We start from the raw sequence: 20,254 nt of genomic DNA on the forward strand, positions 1-20,254 counted from the left end.
TGTGAGGGTTCGCATTGCAGGGAGTCTCCCTCCGCCCCTTTGGTTTACCAAACAAGGATGCATACTTTCCACGCTGCTGTTCACCTTATACATATCTGGTCTAGGATTAGTCCTACAAGCAATGAAGGAAGGGGTCAATTTTAATGGTCAAATACTGTCGGCTTTGTTCTTTGAGAACGATCTAGTGTTGATTTCCAGAACTAAATGCAGAGGAATGGAAAGAATGTTAAAGTGTGTGAATAGGTTCTGCCAAGGAATGGACATGAAATTGGCTGTCCAGAAGACAGTTATGCTCACATCAGGACTGTCAGGCACCTCATGGAAGGTGACACATGATGATCCATGCGTGGAGGCTGTCCTAGTCAGCAAATATCTAGGAATTGACATTCAAGTTAAAGGGAGAAATCTGAACAAAGGCTGAGAGAAGAAGATGGTGGAAGTTCGTTATTCCAGAGAGTGTCCACTGAACCAGAATAATGCACGGAATAGGTCTTTAACTAATCTCTCACATCCTTATGATTAGGTCATTACTAATCTTACTCCCTTGCAAGGATTAGGTCGTTAACTGATCTCTCACCTCCTTAGGATTAGGTCCTTAATAATCTTATTTCCTTGCCAGGATTAAGTCATTAACTAATCTCTCACATCCTTAAGATTAGGTCATAACTAATCTTACTCCCTTGTGAGGATTAGGTCGTTCACTAATCTCTCACAACCACCCTGGTATACTGTTACCTAATGTGAGACATCACATGTTGCCGAAACAGCAGGGGTAACTCGTCCAGTCGTAGTTTATAGTTCTTAAAACTATGGATTAGGTCGTTCATTAATCTCTCACATCCTTAAGATTAGGTCTTTACTAATCTTACTCCCTTGCAAGGATTAGGTTGTTAACTAATCTCTCACATCCTTAAGATTAGGTCATAACTAATCATACTCACATCCTTAAGATTAGGTCATAACTAATCATACTCCCTTGTGAGGATTAGGTCCTTCACTAATCTCTCCTGGCAGATCTTCTCTACACGATCCAGGTCTCTATTCATCTAGATATATTATTATTAACAATCCTATCTCTGTACTGATAGTATTACATTCCTGGCAGATCTTCTCTACACTATCCAGGTCTCATATCTAGATATATTATTATTAACAACCTTATCTCCATACTGATAGTGTTACATTCATGGCAGATCTTCTCTACACTATCCAGGTCTCAATATATCTAGATTATTATTATTAAAAACCTTATCTCCATACTGATAGTATTACATTCATGGCAGATCTTCTCTACACTATCCAGGTCTCAATATATCTAGATTATTATTATTAACAATCCTATCTCCATACTGATAGTATTACATTCATGGCAGATCTTCTCTACACTATCCAGGTCTATCTATATATCTCCAACTCAAGTTGCCATTTATCACTTTGAAGTTGTTTAATGCTCTCTTCAGTCTGCAAAATAATTCGCTGCTTCTCAGCTTGTAACTCCAGGTTTACCCCCACATTTCCAACACACCTGTTCTCCTTCAGTGTCAGCTCTATGTTCTCCAGCTTTGTGTTCACCTCCTCCAGACACATCTTCAACCAGACCTTCTTGGTCTCCAGATCGGATTTTTTCTTGAGTAGGTTTTGGTGGTATTGAGCAACCTTCTTCTGGTCCAGGAGAACCTTTTCTAAACTCTGCTTCATCTCACGTAGTTCCTCAGTTTCTTTAATGAGCAGCTCATTCTTCTCATGCAACGCTCGAACTTCCTCATCCGGCCGTTTCGGCTGACAAAGATCAATCTCTAGATTATCCTGGAGTCTATCCTTGAATTCCTTTTCCTCCTCTGGATACTCGTCATGTTCTTGCATAAACATGTTGTATGTCTTCGTAAAGTACTCCATTCTCATCTTATCCTTTGATTCTCTGTCTATAGAGAATCCTTGTTCATCTTTGCACGGAAAAGCAATCGGAATAATATTGCCGGAAACCTTGAGATACACCTTTGCACTTTCAACAAGAAAGGAAAGACAACCTAGAACTGTCGGCCAACTGTGTAAAGAAACCATTGTGATCAGGTTACTTTTGCTGACCGTTCCTGGATAATTGAGCTCGTTCTTAAGAATATTAGTAATCTGATCTTCTGCTTTTCTGCCAGCCTTGCTTTTGATTGCCATGCACCTAGCTTTTAGCCGAGCAATGGATTTGCAAGCAACAGACACCTTTCTAGGTGGAGTGCTATGCTTTCCACAAAGTTTGGAAGCGTCCGTTAGTAATGCTGCATACTTCTCATTAGTCCCCATATTAACAGTAACAATCAGCGCTGAATGGTCACTGCCACCAAGGAGGTTGTTAAATTCATCTATAACCATTGAATGCACCACTCCGCAAGGGTTACCGTCTTCTACCACAAGATCCAGCAAGGACACAGAGTTTGACACAACCCTAGTGAAAATTCCTTTGCACCTGGATTTATCAGCATTGACCAAGTACAAACCGTTACGGGCAAAGACATTCCGCGCCAGCCTTCAATTGTGGTTAATGTCTGGGAGATTGCCACCAACTCCCTGAGCATCACATCCTATATGTTCATTGAAGACGCCCATTAGTACACAAGAGTACCCTTGCTCCCTTAGCGTGACCAACTCAAACTGGATCATTCTCAGCAGATCAGCATTCCAAGCTATAAACTCTGCATCACCCACCTCTGCAGCCATGTAAATGGAGCACACTGCTACATTTTTCCATTTTTAAGGAGCAAAATCCAATCAAATTCGTTATCCAGGTATGGGAACATTATGGTTGCCGGCACATGTGGCATATGGTTTATGCCCTTTTTCATGAGATTCAACAAGCCCCCCCCCCTCATATCAGCCCCTCCCCTAACCTTAGGGTACATCTCAAATTGTTCCAATGCCGACAAATCCTCAACTGCTCCTGAGCGAATGTGCGTTTCAGACACTAGGAAGGAATCAATGTCATGTTTGATCATGACCTCAGCAATGAGCACTGGTGTGTCATTCCGTATGATCCCATTGCAATTCCAGGACACAATGTTCAACAGCTTAGCCACTGACTGGGATACCACATTTTGAGCCTTCCAGTGCTGCCGCTTAAACAGCCGCTGGGTTCTTTGCAACCTTTGTCTATTCCGGTTTTTGCTCATCTTAACTTTTATCCTTTAACCACACCTTGGGGTTATGGCAAATACATTCTGATCTGAAACCACAACAAGAAGTTATGAAATTCAAATTACAGACTTATAAAGATGACCACAGCAAATATCTAGATCACTGTCATTGAATGCACATCAAACAACCTCGACTGTATACTGAGAATAACAAAAACAGCCCCACAGAATTACAAAGTATTTGTTCTAAAGGTGAACACACCTTAGGGTTAAAGCAAATGCGATCTGATCTGAAACCTTTACAAGAAGTTATGCAAGTCAAATTACAGACTTATAAAGATGACCACAGCAAATATCTAGATCACTGTCAATAAATGCACATCTAACAACCTCAAATGTATACTGAGAATAACAAAAACAGAAAAGCCCTCTTCAGCCATATAGACTTACATAGTATTTGTTATAAAGATGACCACAGTAAATATCTAGATCACTGTCAATGAATGCACATCTAACAACCTTGACTGTGTAATGAGAATAACACAAACAGAAAAGCCACACAGACTTACAAAGTATTTGTCCTAAAGGTGACCACAGCAAGTAACTAGATCATTGTCATTGAATGCACGTCTAACAACCCAGACTATATATGAAAAGAGCTATTCAGCCCCACAGACTTACAAAGCATTTATTTTTGAAGATTACCACAGCAAATATCTAGCTCATTACCAATGAATGCACAACTGACAACCTTGACTATATGCCGGGCATACCAAATTGAAATGTGTTCTTCAGTCCCACAGAATTTCAAAGTATTTGTTTTAAAGGTGCCTTCAGCAAATATCTAGATCACTACCATCTCACAACCTTGACTATGTACCAAATTTGAAAGTGCTCTTCAGCCTCACAGGGCATAAACTAGAACTTATATAAGTTACTCTTACTTCAAAATGGCCTTTAACTTGTATGGTAGATATGAAACATTTATAAATAAGGTTAATTAGGTACACAGCTAGTTAATTAGTAGCTTATCCCATGATCAAAGCATTAAATGATTAAATCGCTTTGTAGCAGTAACAAAGAAGACACAGAGAAAGATAAATAGGTTTATTAAATATGGCATGAAATATCCAACAGATAAAACCTCTGTGAAACAGAGTTGAAATACATGTAAATATAATTACATCGAGTATATGTCTGTGGCTGAATACAGTGCCACGCCCTACTAGTTCCTCCCATTGCCACCATACCTCCCACCTCATTCCAAACTTCTGACCCTTGGAGTGACCTGACCCAGACAGCTCCTCTTTAGGACCTGAAGGGAGGAAGTGGTCAAACTGGTGAGGAGAGTGAGGATGGGCCGCCAGGAGTCGTTTGATTAGCTCCCTGGCTGTAGTCTGGTGGATCTTACGACCCCCAGGCAGGGCGAACAAGATGCTATACGGTGTACACATTTCTCATGCCTATGCATGCCAGAGCCACATGCCATGCACCCCACTCTCACGGGGCAGTCCATCATCACATGGCCTACCTCGTCGCAGAAATAGCACCCCAGGTCAGCAGGTTGTGGCTGCAGATGGGAGGCCTGCTGCTGTGTCCCTGCAATGCTTGCTGGAGTACCCTGTCTAGCCAGGGTAAGTACCTCAGCCAAGGACACTTAAAGCTTGTCCAGCTTGGCCGACATGGACTTGACCTCCTCCTCAAGGCTTGCCATCTTGGCATCCAGTTTCATGTACATGGTTTTGCCCTCCCCCAGCAGTTACTCCCACCCTTCTGGCATGGGTGGTAATCTTATCGCAGGAGGACTGCAAAGCTTCTACCATAACTGGCTTGAATTGGGCAGACACAGCCTGTGTGACGTCTGCAATTGATCTGTAGCCAGCAGACCCCTCCTTTAGCCCTTCATCAGTGATCCCCTGATCCTCAGTTTCACTGAAGTATAATTTATATTATCAGTAATAAAAAGGTCAGAAGAGGATTTACAGGTATCTAGGGTATCAAATGTAATTTAATGGATACAGTGGAAGAAAAAGAAGTATAACAGTGTACAATTGCTAATTGAGGGATAGAAGTTTTAATAGTGATTGTGATAATATTGATAAAAGGATTAAAAGCCGTAATATTGAGGATAAAAAGATTAAGGATATGGAGGATTACAGCCAAATGGTTAACACGGATACCAAATGTAATTCAAAAGGATTAAGTAAAGAGAGTTATAACAAGGATAAAAGGGAGGGGTAAAAATGTACAAATGCTAAGATACCAGAGTAAAGGTTATAATAGTGACAAGGTTAAGGATTAAAGGATAGAAGGATAAGGTGACGAAAGTTAAAATAGGGAAAAAAGGGAAAAAAGAGAGAGGCCAAAAAGTATAAATGATAATAAGGTGCTATTGCTGCACTACTGTCCTTTGAACTATTGACTTTTTGAACTATTGGTTGTTTGAACTATTGAACGTGGTACCATGTGTAGTAGTTCAAACAACCTATAGTTCAAACGCTCACATTATGTGCGCATTTTAACTATTTTTTGCTCACTTGAGTTCAAATGACCCAAAAAAGTAGTTCAAATAAGGAGAAAAATAGTTCAAATGACCAAAAAAATAGTTCAAATGAGCAAAAAATAGATCAAATGAGCAAAAAAATAGTTAAAACGAGCAAAAAAATAATTCAAATAAGCAAAAAAATAGTTTAAATAACCAAAAAAAAATAGTTCAGATGAGCAAAAAAATAGTTCAAATAACCAAAAGAAAAATAGTTCAAATAACCAAAAGAAAAAAGTTCAAATGAGCAAAAAATAGTTCAATGAGCAAAAAAATAGTTCACATGACCTTAGTTCAAACACTCAAATAAGCAGATAAATAGTTCAAATGAGCAAGAAAGAGTTCAAACGAGCAAAAAAAAAGTTCAAACGAGCAAAAAAAATAGTTCAAATGAGCAAAAAAATAGTTCAAGAAGATTTTTTCATCAAATTAAAGTAGACATATTTAGGATTATTGGTCAAGTGGCCGCAATGCTTGGCCCCCTAGCCTGTCCTAGCCGCAGCGCTTGGCCCAGAAAGTGTCTTAACCTAACCTAACCCTAAATATGTATACTCTCAGCGTTCGACCCCCTAGCTGCAGAAAGTATACATATTTAGTATACATTTTGCTGCAGAAAGTATACATATTTAGTATACATTTTTAGGGTTAGGTTAGGTTATAACCTAACCCTAAATATGTATACTAATTTTCTGAAAAATAAACATTTTTTTTGCTTATTTGAACATTTTTTTTTGCTCATTTGAATTATTTTTTTGCTCATTTGAACTATTTTTGTTGCTCATTTGAACATTTTTTTTTGCTCATTTGAACTATTTTTTTGCTCATTTGAACTTTTATTTTTTGCTCATTTGAACTATTTTTTTGCTCATTTGAACTATTTTTATTGCTCATTTGAACTATTTTTTTTTGCTCATTTGAACTATATTTTTGTTTGCTCATTTGAACTATTTTTTTGCTTATCTGAACTATATAAGTCATTTTTGAAATATTTTTTGATCATTTAAACTATGGTATGATGAAATTGTTTGACCTATTATTTTTTCATGAAATATAAAAATTTTAAACTGCAAATTTAATAGTTCAAATGAGTAAATATTGTGTTGTTTGAACTACAGGAAATGACGTTATTATCAGTAGTTAAAATGAACAATAGTTCAAACAATCAATAGTTCAAATAATCAATAGTTCAAACGGCAGTAGTTCAAATGCAGATCCACTGATAATAAAGATAAAAGAGTAAATGCGATACAAGTGGCGAGGATAAAATGATGAAAAGTAATAAAGGATAAAAAGGGTAAGTAATGAAAGTTATAATCAGGATAAAAGGGATAAAAGGATAAGAAGGATAAAGAAGGAAATTATAACATAATGTGTAAGAAGTGTTTGAGAGGCTGGGAGACCCAGGCTGGGCCAAGCCAACCCATGACCTCACCCTGACCAATTAGTCAACCATATTTGAATAATGAATGAGAATTATGAAGTATGTAAAATTTACACCGAATATTGTGTCAAAGTCTTAACATTTGCAGGATGGAATGTGAACCTTAAAAAATCCACATTAATGCCAACTCAACAGTTACTTTATCTAGGAATATACACAGATTCCATAAATTTGATGTATTTTTCACCTGTAGATAAAATTGATTGTAATTAAAGAATTGATCTGCAAAGTATTGGATAGAAAATGGATTTTAAAAAGAGATTAAGCTGTGATTCTTGGAAAGATAGCTTCACGGTTGAAATCACATGTAAACATTTGTTAACTTATGACAAGGCATTGCCAGCATATTTTGGGGAAGTCGGTACACAATGTGGAAAATAATGAACAGGACTGGGAATGATTTGTGTTTTTGGATAACCATGCTAAAATTGAACTGAAATATTTTTTCGATAATATTACCGAATTAAATGGCAAAAGAATTATTAACACTATTACCCCTGTTCAAGTTGTTTATTCTCATGAAAAAGTTTATACAGTTGAAATGGAAAGAGATGTCCAATCTAAGAATGAATTATTTATGTGTTCAGATGCTTCTGATTCTCAGGCATTCATATTTGATATGAAGAAATCTAATGTGAACAAGTCTAAAACATTTGAGATTGTAAAAGAATTTGAATTTAATGAGACCGAAAAGAATTTATCTTCTAGTTTTAGAGAGTTACTCTCTGTAGTAAAATTTACCGAAAGCTATATTCCTGAAAAAAGTAACGAAGAAAGTATTATTTATTGGTTAACAGATTCCAAAAATCTTTTTTCTTTCCTTAAAAAAGGGTCTTGGAAGTTATATATTCAAGCTGAGATATTAAAAATAATGCATTATGAATTTTTAAATAATGAATATATTGTACCAGTCTGGGAGGCTAGGACAGATAAAAATTTAACTTTAGCAGATATTGGATCAAAATTTATAAATTCTACAGACGAATGGTCTGTCGATAATCTAACTTATAAAATGATTTCAAATTACTTTAAATTGACTCCGTCAATTGATTGTTTTGCTACTGATTTAAACAAGAAATGTAAAAGATTTGATTCTAAGATTCCTCAAGAAGTATCATTAGCTGTAAATTTTTTTACGCAAGAACTTTATCCAAACGAAATATACTGCAGTGGCATAAATAAGGGGGGTTATTGGGGTTACTTACCCCCCCTAGAATCCTTGGGGTAATTACCCCCACCCCCCCTAGAATCTTAGGAGTAAATACCCCCCCCCCCCTAGAATCTTTGGGACACAAACATCCCGGTATAGTAACTTGATCTCCATTCTCCATGTCCNTATATATATATACGTAAATTCTAAGGTATTCCTAATCCGTTCCAGATTACAACATGATTATAGGAGATATGAATGCGCATGTGGGCATTCCACCAGATGGTATTGAGGGAAACAGACCTGGTACATATTCCAACGGAGAAAAGCTTTAGAACTTAGTGAGAAGTAACAATTTGCTAATGCTGAATCAGGATAAGGAACTTTGTTCAGGCTTGTTCACTTGAATAACTCCTTTAACGAGCACAGTGCTGGACTATGTCCTGGTGTCAAGGGCCCTTAATCGCAGTGTAGTCAAAATGATTAATGACAAACAGCTACAATGGTTTTCTGGGAGCAATCATGTGGCAGTTTACCTTGAAGTTAGTCTCCCAAATACCATTGAGTATATAGAACATCCCAAGGTTAAGGGGATTTTTCTTAAAAAAGATCGAGATGTGGGTTTGGCCCACAGGATCATGGAGAGACATATTAACGAGGTTGACTGGGACTCATTGTCACTGGATGAGAAAGTGGTTAATGTCCAGTAGATCCTGGTCTCAGCCAATATTGATGCATATGGCACTAGACAACCTAAGCCTGTCAAGCACAAGAATAGGAAACCTAAAAGGCTACAGCAAAACCGTAGGTGTGTGGCTCAGGTTGAGTGGCGGCTGTCAGTGGCAAAAATAAATAATATGTTTAATGGAGTTGTCTGGGATGAGTGTGATCAGACCCTACTGGTTAAGGCTGTAACAGAGAATGCTGATTTGGGTGATGCAATCAGGAAGCAGCACATGGTTATCCAGGATAAGCTTGCTAAGAATTAGAGGTTAAAGGATAGTTACACTGGTGACCGGTTCTGGAGATTAGCTAAGAGGGTAACTAAGAATAAGGGTCTTTTTACTGTTTTGAAAGCTCCTGATGGTCGTTTCGTTACAGAGTATAATGAATTAAAGGACTTGGTGGTCACTGAATTGACAAAGATCTCCCTGGGTCTGGTGTCGAAGATATTCACTACAAGGGGGTAGCAATTGGTGAAGGAGGTGCTGGTTAAAAGTGCAACAAATTACGAAAGGTGGATTCCAAAAGAGAGAGAAGAGTTTGCCTATGAGAAAGAGGTGTGTTACCCCACAAATGAAGGAGAGGTAAGGGAGGTCATCAGGTCCCTTAAGCTGAATCGATTGGATTGTAGTGGCTCTTCTTCCGGCCCTCCTGGTAAGTACTTTTACGTTTTTTTATTAAAAATATTCTAGGATAAATATTTACTCACTGTATTCTACTATAGTTTAGGGTGAATATCTACTTTCTTTATTCCACTTTAGTCCAGAATGAAAAGAAATATTATATATTTAATTATTCAGGGGGAAAGAAGAAGAAATATAAACGTTCTGCAGCAGGGTGGAGGAAACAGCAGCAGCGCCGTGATAACTACTCTAATCGGGTTGCAGAGCGAGAAAGGGAGATGGCCAAGTGGGCCAAGCATTTTAATGAAGGCTATAATAAAACCTTTAACATGATCTACAAGAAATAATTGGTCTCTTCATCGATGCTAAAAGGGGCTAGTCCCATGATGATAACATTGGTAACAGGTATCATAAATGAATCCCTAATGGAGGGAAATGTGCCAGGGTCGCTGCAAGCAGGGAAAATGACTCTAATTGACAAAAAGGAGCCATCTCTGGAGGTGTCACAGAAACTTCTAATAACAGTATCAAGTGTAATTCTAAGTATAATAACTAAAATCATTCATAAACATTCATAAAGATTTGTGTACGCAAAGGCTTCTATGGTTCGGTTCAGTATGGATTCAGGCAGAAACGTTCCACAACAGACTGTGTGTTAATGATTTTGGCCGCACTAAGAGTGGCGAAGAGGAAAAAACACTGTATCTTACTGGCTTTCTGCGATATTGCGAAGGCCTACAACACTATGCAGGGAATTGTTGTACACTAAGCTACGCCACATAGGATTTGGTCGACGAGTGGTGTCTTTGATCCGGTCCATGTATTTCAATTTGTGTCATGGGCTCTTGGATCCTGTATACTTCATGCAAGGAGTGAAGCAGGGTTGTAGCCTGTCACCCATGTTATTTGCTTTGTTCATTGCTTCATTAGGGGTAGCACTTGACAGTACAAAGTTGGGGGTGGAGTTAGGTGGAACGATCCTTACAGCTTTGTTTTTTTTCTGATGACCTGTTACTGCTGTCAAGGACCCCTAAGCACAGAATGAATTCACTATTGAGAGTTGTGTCACAGTTCTGTAAGGACATGAAAATGACTCTTTCAACGTCTAAGACATACATTCTGACAATTTTCACCAGGAAAACGTTGGCGGAGCTTGAACGAATACAGTATATGGTGGGTCGTTTTATCCTCTAGGTTCCTGCAGCCACCTCAAGGGTTTTGGTTTGGTGTGATGCAGGTTTGATGCCAATGGAGCACAGGATTCAGAGTAGGCAGGCAGTGCTAATTTGGAATATCTGCAAGAAAAAGAACAACAACAGATAGATAGCGGTTCTAAGGCACCTTCTGGATGTTCAAGGTGATCCATGGGTCAGGTCATGGATGAAAATTCAGAAGGACATTGGAATGATAATGGAGTATGAGAGAAAGCATGTGTTGGTAAAGGCAATGGCAGACAGGGCTGTGAAGTTTGTCATCAGTGTCTTGCTTACACATCCAACCATGGCCACCCTCCCGCAACCATGGAATTGGTTAAAACTCCAGCCCCATGTAGCTGACAGGAAGGCCAGCAAAACCTTGAGCATGGTGCATGGTGGTAATGCCCAGATGGGAAATCAGTATAAGAACAGGTATGGAGCTAGACACATATGGTGTCCCCTTTGTAGGGTCAAGGGTGTCAGAGTTAAGCTGACTGAGTCCCATGTTATATTATCGTGTCCAGCAATATGCTCGCTACGGCTCAAGTTCAAGATTACAATGTTTAGAACAAAGGGTAAACTTAAAGGTTTACACTCAAACTGTGAGATCCTTAAGGCCTATCTTGGGGGGATGGAAGTGGTAAAACTGAGTTACCTGATAGGGGGCGGAAAATGGCTATTATTCTGGAGGCATGGCTTCAGAACCATCTGGACTGGAGAATGCACTCTGAGGTGATGGGTAATAAGTAAATGAAGTACTATTCTAAATGACTTGTTGATTTTACAGCTAATGGAGTACCTTCTGAGGCGACTCGCATTTGCAGTATTTAAAACACTTCTTGTATTATCATTTTCATGAAAGGTACCAACAGGACCTTCATGCAACTGGTAAGTGTGCAGAGGGTTTGTGGCTGTACGCCATTGAACTTGACCCATGCTTGGTGGTACACACTTTGACCTGTGTGGCCAACCGCCAATGATACCCCGCTACTCCCTTAGGGGATAGTGCGGTGACGTGGGCTCTTCACAAACCTCTCTTCGGACTGATGGGTGACTGTTTTATTTATTTATTTATTTATACCTAGTACATTGACGACAAGAAAATTTGGTGCACTTCGCGTGCCTAATTAAAAAAATTTACCCCCCTACAGAATCCTTTTTTACACCACTAAAATACTAGGCCTGTCCACCCCACTATTAATTGATTTGTTTAAACATATTGTACATTTTTTTTATATTACTATAATTATTTTTTTCCCTGTTTGGAAATGCACCAATTATTGGCCTTATATTGTAAAAGGGTTTTTTTTTCATCCTGTGATAGAAAAGTATAAAATTTGCAGCCCAACGTTTGAACCAAACAATCAGGCTTCCAACATTATCTCAGGACGGAAAAAATTCCAATGCATAGCATTACTGGCTAAGACTGATACAGTAAACTGATTGAAGTGTGTTTAAAAAAAATGTTTAATTGAGTACATATTACAGATGGATTTTTTTCTGGTTAAAAATGGTTTTGTGTTTACTGATGTAGAAAACCTTGATTTCGTTGAAAGAGTTGAAGAAATCAGATGTGATTATTAGGAATTTCAAGCAGGTAAAAATATTAGATTTAAGGAAAGAATGTAAAATTAAGAATTTTGGTGAATTTTCATACAGGATGTTAATTGAAATTGGATAAATAGTTGGAGATACCAAAGAAAAATGTTTAGGTACATTTATTGTTTGTATTATCTTGTAAAAATTAGTTTGGTTTATCTTAGTTGGGGTCGGAGACATATGTGAATCGGATTCAGATATAAACAGATGTGATTCAATAAATTACTTATCAGGGATTAGATAAATAATATTAGTGTCTTAAAACCAGGTTTTAGAGTAATATATACTCAGGGCTCTAATCTAAAATGATGATATTTCAAAAATTATCTGGTCCGGGTTCAGATAAAAATATCGATGCACTTTCAAAAAATACCAAAAGTTCAGTTTAAAATAAGTAACAATGATTTAGTGATGAGATTGGATGATAGAGAGGATGTGAATGTATCAGTCGATCAGGCGAGATAATTGAGATGAAATAGAGAAGATAGTATAGATCAAAGCTCGGAGCTAAGATGTACAGGTAATTAAACGTTCTTGAGGAATTATATGTCGTAAAAGTAGATTAAAAAATGGAAAGAATTAGGACTTCAGTAAATTAGAATTGCAGTTACATTTAGCATGAATTTTTGATCAAAATTATTTTATTTGTGATATTCCGATATGCATTTTCAAGGGGAGTTTTATTTTAATCAGGAATTTTAGGAAAAATTGATAGTTTTAACGATATTTTATATTGACAAATAAGTAGTTTATTGTTTTAAAGGAGGAAGATCTGATTTGAGGAGATTTGCTAGAGTCAAGAGGAAATTTCTCAAGAAGAATTACAGAGAGAGGTTACCTTTTGATGCAAAAACGGAGAATCTTGGATCTTGAACATCAGCATTTCTGAGAGATCCGAGCTTGAAAGTGGTTGCCAGAAAGGTTCTAGGATCATCTCTTCAATCCGGTACTATCTCCAATTATGAAGGAGTGGTAAGAGATTTTAAAGATTTCACATCTAAGAACGATTTCAGTGAAAAACCTACTGAACAGAGCGTGTCTCATTTTCTACTACATCTTGAGAAGAATCAGGTCTTGGATTCTTAAATTTGCAAAGTTAAACCAGTGTGAAGTATGTAAGAGCAGATTATTAATTCTGATTCTACCACGTTAACTACACCTGTTAACAGAATATTAGATGGAGTGAGGAATTTAGTGGTCTCTAAGGAATCACAGGTGAAGAAAGCTCCTAGACTGAACTTGGATATTATCAAGAAGATGGTGGAGAAGGTTATAATTCCCTACGTGTCAAATCCTGAGAGAGTAAACGCGAAGGATCTGAGGACCGTGTTCAGAGTTACTGTGATATACTTCACGTTTTGCAGATTTAATTGTTTCTCCAGCTTAAAGGCAGAAAATTTTCATGACAACGGGACAGAGTCAAGAATGATCCAAAGCACAAAGGTAATATTACAAAAATGGTTCAAAATGGTACCAAGTTTTGTCCAGTGTTCAATACAAGATTCTACTTAAAGAGGTTTGGGTTCATGTTCGGGAACAAATATGGTGAAGGAGAAGACCACAGGTTAGTAAACTGCAGACTTAGGAAAATAGATTATCTCTGGCAACCACAAGCAGGAGCAGGTCTATGTAATACGACGGTGACAGAACAGTTGAGAAAGTTAATATGTAAAATAGGAGAATCTACAGACACAATTACAGAGAAATCTGTAAAAATGGAAAGAGTTACAAAGATGTTGGATTCTGGAGCAACAATGATTGATGTAGCAAATCATGGAAGATGGAAAACAGTGGAAATTGTTTAAACATACAAACACAATTCAGACCAGTATAAAAGAGGTACTGCAAGCCAGATTCTGTTCTAAAATCTGTATTTGAAGCTCAATTCTGTTATTATGCTCTTTTATATGATAAATTAATATATAGTACTAAATGAATTTTTGTTTGTTTAAATTATTTTGTTGGATTTATATTTTTCTAAATGTTTTATATTTTTTTCTAGTCGCTGAAAGGGAAAATTTAAAATAAATCTAGAGTATCATTATAATTAAAGTAGCGATCTTAAATTTTAAATTAGTTAAGAGAATTTTGTATTACTATGAGATTATATGTTGGTCAAAATATCAGATTTTTGCTCAAAAGTTTGATCTTTATAAAAAGAATTTTTGAGTCCAGGGAAAGCAAAGGTTTACAAGTTAGTAGAATATTAATGTAAAGATAAATGTTGTACAGGTTAAACTGAAAGAGGTAGATGACAGTTCTGAAAAACTAAGGTTATTAAATTTTATCAGATAAATATGATCAAAGATCGCTAAAATTACCTCAAGGGGTTGTGCGTCAGACTGAGTTCTAACGATCAGCTACGCATAGCAGTATAGATTTTCTTCAAAAATAAGATTTAGGATATAAAAACTCCTTGCATATACTGTTCAGATTAACGGATCAGACATAACAATTCGAGAATTCATAGTGAAAAATAAAATTTTTTCTGAACGCCACCCAAAGATCAAAAAGTAAAGAAAAAATCGAAGGATTTAACGGATGACTGATGAAAGCTTCAGCTGTTGCTGGATAGATTTAGGATAGATAATCCAGCCTCTATTTAGGGTGGATTTATAACTGATGAAACAGTACTTCCGTAATCGTGCAACAAGTCTAAAACGTAGGATAAACTTAGGATTTATTAATCATAGGTTGTCTGACGAAGTGGCCTACAATTATTGTTCATACTCCGTACAAATGTATGGGGTGTTTTATGTTTAGAGAACCAGTAATACACACAATTCAGAATGACAAGATACTGATCAGTAAAACGTATATTCATTGGCGAGTTCATGATGTACAGGTTGTACACTTTTCAGCTTTATGTCTGCATAAACTATCTGATCTTAACAAAATTTTGTCTGCATTCTTTGTATCTTGAACAAAAACACATTTTCTGAATTTTTAGGTGAGATATTTTTTATGAATCTAGTGAGAAAAGTTTAGAAAGCTTGAAAAGTTCACCAATTTTATAATAATATCAGACCACATTTTGGAAATTCCAAATACTGGTGAGCACGCTCATTACTATTTTATTATAATGCCGCGTAAAGTAAAGAAGATTGTAATGATCATCATTTCCATCTCTCCTACCTTGCTTCGTCTTTCAGCATGAGAGCAGAACGGGTTGGTAACCAGACAGGCACAATAGAACCCTAGGATCAAACCATTCGAAATATAGGAATAAACTAAAATATTCAGCAATACAATACTAGAATTAGGAAACAGACCCAAAAAATAATGCCGAAAATTGCAAGAAAAAACAGATTATTAGCTTGTATTATTTCACTTGATATTTTTATATTTCTGTTTTGCATGACAACTCAATTTTTTTAAGAAAACCTCACTTAAATCTTAGAAAAAATTAGGAGAAAAAGAGGAAGTAATAATAAATCAAAAAATATTAGTGGAAGATGATTGCATAGAATCAATATTCTTTAAAAAATCAGAAATTTTTTACCCACATTTCATATTTTAGATGATATTTAAAAAATAGAAAATTAAAATGGGTTTGTTCCTTGGTATCTTTAAACTCCATTAATATACTGGAACCTAGGGAAACAGAACACAGCCAATCTAAACAGATTAAAAAAGTTAATAATTTTTTATGCTAGCTCTTAATGTACTATGAATATACTTAGTGAACTTATTTCGATTTACAAATATACAGGGGTGGATACTTTATAGTCACACTGGGATTTAATTTCCTATGCCGCTCTCCCCATTTACAAAATACTAGATAGCTCTTCCCTGTTGGCCTTTCGAAAATCAACCGAAGTTTATTAAATTAACAAAATGTGGGAATTGCGAAAACCTATTGACTAAGGGGCAAAAGAGCGCTTCTCCTAAAATTGTACAGAATATGTGTATACTGTAATGCACAGTGTACACTGTACAATCTACCTTTACAGCATGAGTGTATATTGTACTAAAAACTGTACTACCTGTACAGCAAGAGTGTGTATCTGTATGAGAAGGTATCCCCTGACCCGGCAGGTACAAGTTGACCGTTAGCTGGTCAGGTAGCTCAGGGATCAAACCCTGCTCCACCAGCCTGGACAACAGGGGCTCACACACAGTTGGGATAGGTTCCAGGAGTGGTTTGTCAGGGTCTATGGATTCATAGTTTCAGAATCTAATTGTTCAATGTTCATTAATCAATGGGATTGGAATGAATGAAGAATATAGGTTTTCTGTATCTTTTTCAGGTTATAGGTTTCATTGTATCTTTTTCAAAATATAGGTTTTACTGTATCTTTTCAATCCTTTTTACTTAAAAAGAACAGGCATTGAATTCTTACCCACTTAACAATAACATCTCTGATCAAATGTTTAAAGACTTTTAACATGGATAAGATCTTAATATGGGTTGGATTAGTTCGAGACAAGTTTTGTGAGACGGACGTTATCTGAGAAAAGGCCAGAGCCTTGAAATGAAAAGATGTACAAAATTTTATTAAAAACTACTTGATAACAGAACAAGATATTGTTTCTCCTATAGAGTATTGGTATATTGGAATGAAGGGGGGGGGAAGAGGACTAATGATAAACTAAGAGTTTCCTATGTCATTAATAGTATAATCGAACTTGAAACCAAAATGTTGAACTTGTCTATGCTTGAGTTCTCCTGATTCTCCGATCTCCTCGGAGTTCTCGAAACCTCGTTGGAAATATTCTGAGCAAATCCTAGATATAAACCTGGAAAAGGACGATTGGTTGGGTCTTAAACTAAAATCCGGAATGAAACTAGTAATTAAGTTTTTGCCACAAACACTAATGTTCTTATCCCTATATCTTTGCAGCTATTAGCTAAAAAGTCAAAGTTTGAAATATAAAAGGTTTACATCATTATGTTAAGGATTATGTTAAGGATTATGCTAAGGATTATGTTAAGGATTATGCTAAGGATTATGCCAAGGATTAGGTTAAGGATTAGGCTGAGGATTTGGCTTAGGAATATTCTTTGAATTATGGTAAGGATTAAGCTATAGATTAGGGTAAGTATTAGGAAAGGAGTTAGGTCAAGATGGCTAAGAATTAGTTGTGTATAATATTTAGATTAAGGTTCAGGTAAAGGTTCAGACTAAGGTTAGCTCCCTATTAGTGAGGTCTCCTCCAGGTCTGATATAAACTCCGGGATGAGATGAAGACCAGAAGGAGGAGCAGAAACCCAGGGATCCTGGATTTCAGGAACTAAAACAACAAATATTCTATCCAACATTTTCTAATTTATGGTGACAGAGAATTTTTCTGACAAAGATAAAAATAAGTTCCCTTCCCCCTTTTTTTCTTTGGCCCTGTTGTGAATTTAATTATTTAAAAATTTATCTATTTTTGAAGAAGGACAATTGAAATAAAATATTAAAATATTAAAATCGCTCAAGTTGGATAAATACGGTTTCCTGAGAGTATGTATGAGAGATAAATGGGTCCCTTTCCATCCAGGGACATTTTTCCGTTCACTCTCTCCATTCCTTGCTGGTCAATCAGTATATATTCATAATTTGGTTTCAATAAAAAAAAACAAAATGGAGAGATTTAATTTTTTTTAGCATAATTCTAAGATTATTCTAGTTTTAACTGTAAGAATTAAGGAAATAATCTAAACATTAATAAGGTGACCTGTAGGTTTTAACAAATGAGCAAAGAGCTAGAATAATTTTTAAACCAGTTTTTATAAATTCATAATATAGGTTTAAATTATTTTTTAATTATTTACTTCTTAATTATATAAATATTTACATTTTTTTGCTAATTCGTATGCTAGATTGATCTAATGAACTAAAATGAAGAGAAAGTTTGCGCATCGTCAAATAATGAATTCCAAGAACGTTCAAATGCCCAAGAATGTGTCTAAAAAGGCATTACGTCCAGGGGCTTTCAAAATTTGGTTTACTTCATAATTGACAGAAATACTAACAAAATAGTTAAAAGTAGAGCACATTTCCCAACATCTGTAGAAGGTACAAAATGGTGCACCACATTTTGGTAACCTGTATTAGATGGTAATTACAATTGCATGTAACCAGGGGCGAACAAACAATATCTCGGGGGGGGGGGGCTTAAGCAACCAAAATAAATTTGCTGGCCCCTCCCCTAAAAATTGAACATAAAGCTGTAAACTTCCAATTTCTTATTTATTATCACATTTCGAGATTTACTAATCAAAAATGAAACATTTTTATTGAAACCGATTAAGCATAATTAAGTATCTTATCTGTAATTAAGAAATAAACAATTAAGTCGCTGTCCAATTAATAATATGAATAGGAATTTAAACTTTTAGTAAAAATATTTTCTTTGTAACAACATCAAAACGCTTAATTATTGCTATAATGTCGTATTTCTATTCCATTGTTTTTTGGTTATTACTGTATGGAATATTTAACTTTTTCCCCAAGCACAAAAATAACAATCGCATCAGACTCTTGATCAAGATTTTTTTTATTTTTAAAGACCTTTTTTTAAACAATAAAGAGGCGTTTCTCGTTTTTCAAATGATAAGAAAGAAAAATAATTAAAAAAAGAATAAATAATCATTTAAACCACCTTAGGCATTTTTCGTTTTAAAAATTTCCTTTTTTGAAAGAGAATAAACATTTATGATTATGTTTTATAATGTGACACATAACCAGATGGCATGCACAAAGAGTAGAAAACAATTTAAAAAAGGTATTTCAGTTCAGGTCATTTCTTCAATTCTATTTTCGTTGTATCTTTCATCCCTTGATGCTTTTATATCATGAATTTCATTAGCGGCGGGGGGGGNCCTTTGAGAAAAAAACTATTTTTAAAAAAAACTGAAAAGAACATAAAGAATATGATAATATAGTTCCTGAGCATCATGTAACGAAGGAAAGACCAGGAACGCGTAGGATTTCTGTGGAACAAGGATTAGATTCTCAACTGAACAGATACCAGAGAATAAGGATAACAACGCTTCCCTAATAATAAAAAATAATAAATAAAATACGTCCTGTTATTTTTTTTTATATGAAAAACAGTGTTCTTATGGTTCGTTACTGCGGTACACACACAATAACAGCAAAATTTATATTTTTCTTTCAATCGATTTTATTGTTTTTCTAAGCTGCTTTAGCACAAGCAAAAATACTAAAAAGGATAACACAGGCTGGATTTTTTTTCTAGAAAACGCTTTTTGAGGAAGACGACTTTTAAACTCAAAATAGGACTTAAACTAGTTCAATGAACATTAGCCATAGCAACTGTACTGTGTAAATAGACCCTTTTCATTTAAAGTGTGCTTTTCTAAGTTGCTAGTAAATCTATTTGCTTTGTAACAACATCACAACGCTTAAGTATTACTTTAACGTCGTCTTTCTACTCCATTGTTTTCTGGTTCTGGTTTTCTGTAGGTTGACTGAAATCCTGAAATGTGTCTAACCTTGAAGCTCCTGTGACCAAGCCGGCGTTACAAACAAGAACATTTTGAGAAGGTTTCTCACTTTCACAGATTTCGAAATCCTTTCTCGCAACTTGAAGCGCCTTTGCTTGTTTCCGTGTCACTTTTTTAAAATCTTTCTCCATTTTATTTTAGGCGTTGATAATAAATTATTTTGACAATAAAGGAAAAGGTTTTTTAATAAAACTTTTCCCAAGTCTAATGTTTTGCTTACATAAACACTTTGATGGAGTAATCTGCAATCGTGGTTATTAACTTATTATCATGTCCTAACAAACATGTTTACAAATTAGTGCAGACGAAGACCTGCGCTTTTGCCGCGTTTAAGAACCTAAAAATATTAAAATCTTAAGTTTTTGATTGAACGAATTTGCCTGGAAATAAACATAAGAA

General features: G+C 35.9%; 1 protein-coding gene across 1 annotated transcript in view; it reads right to left on the reverse strand.

The window, feature by feature from the left end:
• Positions 1 to 20,164, reverse strand: part of LOC111703032 (alkylated DNA repair protein alkB homolog 8) — a 37,246-nt gene extending 17,082 nt beyond the window's left edge. The window contains exons 1-8 of the mRNA XM_023474877.1: positions 19,844 to 20,164; positions 19,274 to 19,382; positions 17,841 to 17,916; positions 17,536 to 17,631; positions 17,000 to 17,113; positions 16,383 to 16,550; positions 15,956 to 16,014; positions 15,532 to 15,593 (exon numbers count right to left, since the gene is read on the reverse strand). Of these exons, the coding sequence (XP_023330645.1) occupies positions 15,532 to 15,593; positions 15,956 to 16,014; positions 16,383 to 16,550; positions 17,000 to 17,113; positions 17,536 to 17,631; positions 17,841 to 17,916; positions 19,274 to 19,382; positions 19,844 to 19,986 (827 nt within the window). The 5' untranslated portion in view covers positions 19,987 to 20,164. The remainder of the gene's footprint in view (positions 1 to 15,531; positions 15,594 to 15,955; positions 16,015 to 16,382; positions 16,551 to 16,999; positions 17,114 to 17,535; positions 17,632 to 17,840; positions 17,917 to 19,273; positions 19,383 to 19,843) is intronic.
• Between the last annotated feature and the right edge of the window lie 90 nt (positions 20,165 to 20,254).

Source organism: Eurytemora carolleeae, unplaced genomic scaffold, assembly GCF_000591075.1.
Source record: "Eurytemora carolleeae unplaced genomic scaffold, Eaff_2.0 scaffold505, whole genome shotgun sequence".
Lineage (NCBI taxonomy): Eukaryota > Metazoa > Arthropoda > Copepoda > Calanoida > Temoridae > Eurytemora > Eurytemora carolleeae.